Raw genomic sequence first — 7,707 nt, 5'->3', positions numbered from 1 at the left:
TCTCTTCTTCTCTCTGTCCCTCTCTCTTCTTCTCTCTGTCCCTCTCTCTTCTTCTCTCTGTCCCTCTCTCTTCTTCTCTCTGTCCCTCTCTCTTCTTCTCTCTGTCCCTCTCTCTTCTTCTCTCTGTCCCTCTCTCTTCTTCTCTCTGTCCCTCTCTCCTCTTCTCTCTGTCCCTCTCTCCTCTTCTCTCTGTCCCTCTCTCCTCTTCTCTCTGTCCCTCTCTCTTCTTCTCTCCCTCTCTCTTTTACTTCCTCACTCAACAGTAGACCATCTCCCGCCATCCAGTCCTCAAAATGTCCCAGGGCCCAGAGCGCACGTGTGCGCGCGCGCGCACACACACACACACACACGTCAGGCAGGATACACTCACTCTACATTGACCTTCTGACAGGAGGACGGAGAGAGAGAGAGCGAGCGCGAGAGAGAGCAATGGGGGAGAGAAAAAAGATGAGTAGACAGGCAAACGAGGAGAGAGAGCAAGAGCAAAGGCTTGAGTGAGACTGGAGAGGGGAGATGAACAGGGTAGAATGAGAGAGGGGGGATAGAGAGAGAAAGAGGGAGAGAGAAAGAAAGAAAGAGAGGGGAGAGAGTGGATTAGTTAATGCACAAAAACACTGCATCAAACCAATGCACTGCTCCGAGCGGGATGCGTCAGCAGTACATTCACGTTCCCCACTCAAGGACAAAAGAGAGAGAGAGCAACAGAGTGAACAAGCGAATGAAAGAGAGAGAGTGAGTAAACGAGAGAGAGAGAGAGAGAGCAGCCTTGCACCACAGTGGCACCAGAAAAACGTGCCGGAATAACCTGAGCAACAGGATTAACACCGGGGCTGCAGGGGTTAAAATCGTGTTGCCGTGGGGACACGCTGGCGTTTTCTCCAGTTCACCTGGGCAGCGCTTTATTCTCCTCTAAGCCAGGGAGCCAGAGAGAGAAAGAGAAAGAGAGACAGAGAGAAAAAGAGAGGACAGTGGAAGCTAACACGGTTGAGAGGCTTCGCGCTGGCACACACAAAGGACTGAGTGCTTTGAGCTTGGCCACTACCTCAGGACACTGCAGGGGCTGAGAAGAGCGAGAGAGAGAGAGAGAGAAAGAGATACACATCCCCGCTCTCGCTCGTCTGCTGCTACAGCGGATCTATTTTCCTCATCGAAGCTGCTGTAACATTCACGCCTGTGCCCCGCTCGGCTCTCTCTTGCTTCACTCTCCTATTCTGCCGCGCGGTGAAGAAAAAAAAGGGATTGAAAACAGGAGCTAGAAAGAGACCGAGGGAGATAGCGCTTTATCCTCTTTTTGCTGTGCTGATATTGCTGCTGAACCTACTCTACACACCCCCCTTCGCTACCACTCTTCACCCTGCTACAAACCCCCACCCACCCTCGGAAGAAATTGACGGATTATTGGGAAGTGCGCGGGAGGCAGGCTGCAGCTGCTGTGTGTGTGTGTGAGCGCCGCTGCTGGCGAGCCGTGTTTGCGTGCTGCTGTGCTGGAGCGCAGAGCTAGTTAAGAGGAGAAATAAGCTAATGACCGCAGTGTGTGTCGCGTAGCCTTTTCAACCCTGCCGAGCGCAACAGAAATCAAGTGGACACGACGCGACACACCAAGAGAGAGAGAGAGGGTGGACTGACTGACTGACCACCAAAAAATAGAAAGAGCCAAGGAAAGGAAAGGGGGGTCCTGTCCCCCCTCCCCCCCACCTCAAACAAAAGGGGGAGAACATTTGAAAGGACTGTGGAATTTTTCTTCTTCTTCCTCCTTAACCCCCCCCCCCCCTACCCTGAAACCCCCACCCATTTTTCTTCTCTGCCTTGGGTTTTCAGAGTGCGGAGTGTGTGTGTCGGTGAGCACGCGTTTGTGCTATGGAAACTTGGAGAAGGCGTTCAGCGGAGGCATCGAGCAGCGGATTCCAAGGACAAGCGGGAGAAGAGCAGCCGAGGGGGAGGAGAGGGTACTGATTTAGGAGCCTGACTGGATTCCTACCCATCTAAAACACAAGCTGCGGATGGGCCTTCACATCTTTTCCTTCTTCGGATGATGTTCGCTTGAGTGGAATTATAAAAAGGGGCCATTTTGGCAAAGAATCTTCACTTCATTTGCTTCTAACAGAGCAGAAAGAAAAGTCTGTATTTTTATGCTCCTTGGATATATACCTGATTTAATGTGATTGACAAAAAGAGAAAACAATCTCGTAAGGACCTGTAAATAAAAGATTGAGGTAGGTGTCTAGCGTTTCCAACCCTATTTCAATCATCTCCATCTCCTATTCTATTATTATTTCTCTTTCTCAGAAACATTTAAGAGCAGTCGTCCTCCCCCCTCCAGTAGTGTCCATGGAAAAGAGAGCCAGAGTCTTGCTTAATCCAGGGTAGGGCCAGCCCAAGAACTAACCCCCCTCCCTCCCCTCTTTATACCCCACCCCCCCTCCCACTTTCGACCACCACCCCAATCAGCCAACCCCCCCGCCCCCAACCCCACCTCCAGCCCTCTCCCCCCGGACGATGCTGAATTATGAGCGTGCCACATCATGAGTCTCCTGGGGCGGGTAGCTGTGCGTCGAGCCACCCTGCTCTGTGTTGTGTTCCTGATGGCGCGAGCGTGGAGCAGCTCCTCTTTGGCTATGGCGGGGGCGGCAGCGCCAGGGCCTCAGGGCTGCCCACCGCAGTGCTCGTGTAGTAGCCAGCTGAGCAAGGTGGTGTGCACTCGGCGCGGCCTCACTCGCGTGCCCCCGGGCATCCCCGCCAACACGCGCCACCTCAACCTGATGGAGAATGCCATTGGAGAGGTGCAGGCCGACACCTTCCGACACCTGCACCACCTTGAGGTTCTGCAGCTGGGCCGCAACGCTATCCGGCAGATCGAGGTGGGCGCCTTCAATGGCCTCACCAGCCTAAACACGCTGGAGCTATTTGACAACCGGCTAACTGGGGTGCCCAGTGGTGCCTTTGAGTACCTGTCCAAGCTAAGGGAATTATGGCTGAGGAATAACCCCATCGAGAGCATCCCTTCGTATGCCTTCAACCGAGTGCCCTCGCTCATGCGTTTGGACTTGGGCGAGCTGCGCAAGCTGGATTTCATCTCCGATGGCGCCTTCGAGGGCCTGCACAACCTCAAGTACCTCAACCTGGGCATGTGCAACATCCGGGGGGAGATGCCCAATCTGAGCCCCCTGCTGGGCCTGGAGGAGCTGGAGATCTCGGAGAACCTCTTCTCCGAAATCAAGCCAGGCTCCTTCCGGGGCCTCCGCTCACTCAAGAAGCTGTGGGTGATGAATTCGCAGATTGGGGTGATCGAGCGCAACGCCTTCGACGACCTGAGCTCACTTGTGGAGCTCAACCTAGCCCACAACAATCTGAGCGCCCTGCCGCACGACCTGTTCTCCCCCCTCAGGTACCTGGTGGAGCTGCACCTCCACCACAACCCCTGGAACTGTGGCTGTGAAGCCCTGTGGCTGGCGCGCTGGCTGCGAGAGTACATCCCTACCAATTCTACCTGCTGCGGCCGATGCCACGCGCCGGCCCACATGCGGGGCCGCCAGCTGGTGGAGGTGGACCGGGGGGAGCCCGGCGTGCTCCAGTGCTCTGCCCCCTTCATTGGCGATGCGCCAAGAGACTTGAACATTTCGGCAGAGCGCGTAGCGGAGCTCCGTTGCCGGACGGCGCCAATGTCCTCGGTCCGGTGGCTGCTGCCCAATGGGACTGTCCTGACGCACGCCTCGGCACACCAGCGGATCGCTGTGCTCAACGACGGCACGCTCAACTTCTCCAACGTCCTGGCGGCTGACACAGGCACCTACACCTGCATGGTGTCCAACGCGGCCGGCAACTCAAACGCCTCGGCCTACCTCAACGTGAGCGCGGCTGAACTCAACACGTCCAACCTCAGCTACTTCACCACGGTGACCGTGGAAGTGCCGGGACCCACCACGGAGATGCCCAAGCCCAAGACCACAACGAGCGCCCCTAACACTGGTAGGGGGGCAGGAGGAGAAGCAGGAGGAGGTGCGGGGGGAGCTGGCACCACCACCACTGCCTCACCCTCCCTCTTTCAGCCCGTCTTCATCTCTACTCCCACTGTTCTGCTCCAGAACACCGAGGGCCAGCCAGGCGCCCGACCGTCCGTCATTCCTGCCTCCAAGTCCGCCACGGTCAAGCCACCCGACACAGTCCCCAGCCTGGACGAGATGATGAAAACCACCAAGATCATCATCGGCTGCTTCGTAGCCGTCACGCTGCTGGCCGCCGTCATGCTCATCGCCTTCTACAAGCTGAGGAAGAGCCACCAGCAGCGGAGCACGGTGGCAGCCGCCCGTACCGTGGAAATCATCCAGGTGGACGAGGAGGACCTGCCACCGCCAGCTTCTGCTGCCAAAGAGATCCGAGACCACACGCTGCCCGAGATACGAGACCACAACAGCATCCAAAAACTGGATTATATCAGCCACAAAACAGACTATGGCTTCCCCAAACCCAAAGCTGACTACAAGGGGGACTACATAATCCACAAGCCCAAACCAGACTACATTATACACAAGCCCAAGGCTGAGTACACCACCTATAAACCAACCGTGGATTACACTACCCACAAATCTACAGTGGAATATAGTGCCCACAAATCTACACCAGATTTTAGCCTTCATAGACCAAAGGCTGATTATAGCCCGTTCAGACCTGAATATAGCACTCACAAGCAGCCTAAAGCGGACTATAGCCCCTTCAAACCTGACTACAGTACTCACCCGAGAACACCTAAAGCGGACTATAGCCCCTTCAAACCCGACTACAGTACTCACCCGAGAACACCTAAAGCAGATTATAGCCCCTTCAAACCGGATTATGGCACTCATCCAAAACCCAAACCGGACTATAGCCCATTCAAACCTGACTACAGCACTCACCCACGACCTAAACCAGACTACAGCCCTTACAAAGCTGACTACAGCACTCAGTCCAAATCCAAACCGGAGTACAGTACACACAAATCCAAACCCGACAACAGTCAATACAAACCCAAATCAGAATACACTCCCAAGGCCGCGCCGGACTACATCGTCTTCAAATCAGACTACAACAGCTCCCACAAACAGGATTATGGCAACCAGAAACCCATCATGGATTCCAGTCCCCACAAAGCAGACCATCACAAGGTGGACTACCGCACCCTCAAGCCCAAATACAACACGTACAAGCCAGCAGGACACGGGGCTAAATGGACAGAGAACAACATCGGGAACTCTCTCCCTCGAACCTTGCCCAGCGCCACCACAAACCTCCCTGAGCCCTTTGTCATAAAAACTCACACCAAGGAGAAGGTTCAGGAGACTCAGATTTAACAACCCCCCTCCCCAGCCACGTCCCAATCCCCATAGCCCCCCCTCTCTTCTCATAACTACATGCAATAGAATGCACAACGGGGAAAAAAGGACAGGAACTTTCTTTTTGTACAGAGTGCAAAACTTAAAGACTGATAATTTCTTGTTGTACATGCTTATAAATAAATCTATATATGAAACTATTCAAACTACCATGGGCTGGTGATAGAGAAGCATATTATATTACAAATAAATACATTCAAACTATTTTCTAACTTGTAACTTCTATTTAAAAAGACGAGTTGTTTAACATACCATCTTGACTTTGAGAAATGAGGGTAGACTTGTTTTAAAAAAGAGGCATTCTGTGTGATTTTTTTTAAACCAATGCTACAGAGAATGCAGTGAAAAGAGAAAAAACATTTATACTGAGAAGACTTTCTTTAAGAAAAGAAACATTTAAAAAAAAGGTCAGTGTTTGATCTTTACAGGTTTATCTTGTAAAAGCACCATGAATTTGTACTGTGCCAAATGTTACAAATGCAATAAAAATGATTTTTGGAGAGAAAAAAAAACAGAGAGAGATGACGTTTTTTTCTCCCTCTTTTTTCCATCCTGGCGTACTGTAGCGAACAGCCAAACGCTTCAGACACTGCAGTAAGACTCTGCAGCTATACTTTAACCCTGCGTGTGCTGGGTGACTCACACAGAATGAATCACAGCACCGTGTCTGCTGCTGTTATTAATAACACTTGATATGCCCGTGTGTCGAGGCAGGTGGAGAGAAGCTATGTTCAGTACGCATAACACTAGCCAATGACACGGTACTTCATCAAGGTGTGGCCCATTTCAAAGCGGGTACTAGATTTGTCCCGTTTTCATGAAGTTCTCCAAATGCATGGAACCCAGGAGAAATAGCTCTTAAAGGGCCTCTATTCATACAGGGGTATTTGAAGTGCTCCCCAGTGATATGAGACTGCACTGCTGTCATGTCAATGAATGATTGCATGTGTGTAAAGATATGAAGATGTAGGGTGTGATATGGTGTGCTAACTAGAGGGGTTGTTTTCTATGCGCTTGACTTCAAGTGATCAGAGAGGTGTTTTTCACTACGTGACTTGTGGATGTACGAGACAGACCCTGGTGATGTGAGCACGCGTTCCTCTTGGCCCCCAAAACATCTCATTTCTCTTTTCATTGCACCCCCCAGCTGTTGTGGCTTCATCAGTCAGCAACGGTTTTATGATGACAAATGCTGTGGGTCTCGCCGTTAACTGTGCATTCTTCAACAATCTCCCTCTCCATCTTAACATAGCCCTAGCCTAGCTCCCCCCTAGCCCTCACCTGCAGAGATGACATGTACACCGGGTCGTTAGCGTCTGTGGACGGCTCAAACTGGCTAACAGCGTGTTTTTTTTTAGAGAGCCGGTTGTTTTGACTATCGGTGTAAGGAGTGACACGTACAGAACAGAGGCCTCTCTTTCTTTACCAAGACGCACGCTGGCTGTCAGCGGGACGCCGGAGCATTAACAACCGGGCGACAGGACCCCCGGTGCCACAGCTCATTAAAATGCAAGAAAAGAGAAAAAAAGATCAGACAAAAACAAAATTGGGGGCATCTTATTAATCAGTAAAAGGAAGTAATAATACCAGCTGGTATCGACGATGAGGGCATAATGCTCACTGTGTCTGAGTGATTTAACTCTGATTGGTCTATAATTTACACAGCCTGGACGGACACAACCCTCGTGTAGAAAACTCATCCCACAAAAATAAAAAACTACTGCTGACGAGGTAGTGTCACCGCAGCCCGGTCACCGGCAAAGCCCCGGCAGCCGTTAAACGGCACATACTGTCCCCTCTGTCACCGGTTTACGTAACCGAGGCAGTAATGGGAGGACGATGCAAGATTGTCTCGGAGGGTCCGACTCTATTTCCTCTCTACTCCTATTTATTTGTGATAGAGAGGAGAGAGAGAAAGAGAGGAGCGAGAAAGAGAGGAGCGAGAAAGAGAGGAGCGAGAAAGAGAGGGAGGGAGGGAAAGAGAGGGAGGGAGGGAAAGGGAGAGTGGCTGATATACTCGTGTCTCTGCTCTGCGCCATGCAGTAAGAGCATAAGAGAGCAGAGAGAGAGAGAAAGACAGAGCAGAGCTAGCAGAGAGAGAGAGCAGAGATAGCAGAGAGACAGAGCAGAGAGAGAGAGAGAGATAGCAAAGAGAGAGAGAGACAGAGCAGAGATAGCAGAGAGACAGAGCAGAGAGAGAGAGATAGCAAAGAGAGAGAGAGAGACAGAGCAGAGATAGCAAAGAGAGAGAGAGAGACAGAGCAGAGATAGCAAAGAGAGAGAGAGAGAGACAGAGCAGAGATAGCAGAGAGAGAGAGACAGAGCAGAGAGAGCAGAG

At 51.9% G+C, this 7,707-nt stretch overlaps 1 protein-coding gene across 1 annotated transcript; it reads left to right on the top strand.

The window, feature by feature from the left end:
- The first annotated feature begins 438 nt into the window (after positions 1 to 438).
- LOC129864976 (leucine-rich repeat-containing protein 4-like) lies at positions 439 to 5,883 on the top strand. The gene has a single exon (XM_055937339.1). The coding sequence runs from the start codon at positions 2,523 to 2,525 to the stop codon at positions 5,325 to 5,327; it is 2,805 nt and encodes a 934-aa protein (XP_055793314.1). The 5' UTR covers positions 439 to 2,522; the 3' UTR covers positions 5,328 to 5,883.
- Positions 5,884 to 7,707: the final 1,824 nt, after the last annotated feature.

Source organism: Salvelinus fontinalis, chromosome 11, assembly GCF_029448725.1.
Source record: "Salvelinus fontinalis isolate EN_2023a chromosome 11, ASM2944872v1, whole genome shotgun sequence".
NCBI lineage: Eukaryota > Metazoa > Chordata > Actinopteri > Salmoniformes > Salmonidae > Salvelinus > Salvelinus fontinalis.
Note: the sequence above shows the minus strand (reverse complement) of the source record. Positions and strands in the feature narration are given on the sequence as shown.

Excerpts from the sequence above, each read along its gene's own strand:
- LOC129864976 (XM_055937339.1), top strand. The coding sequence starts at position 2,523 with ATGAGTCTCCTGGGGCGGGTAGCTGTGCGTCGAGCCACCCTGCTCTGT.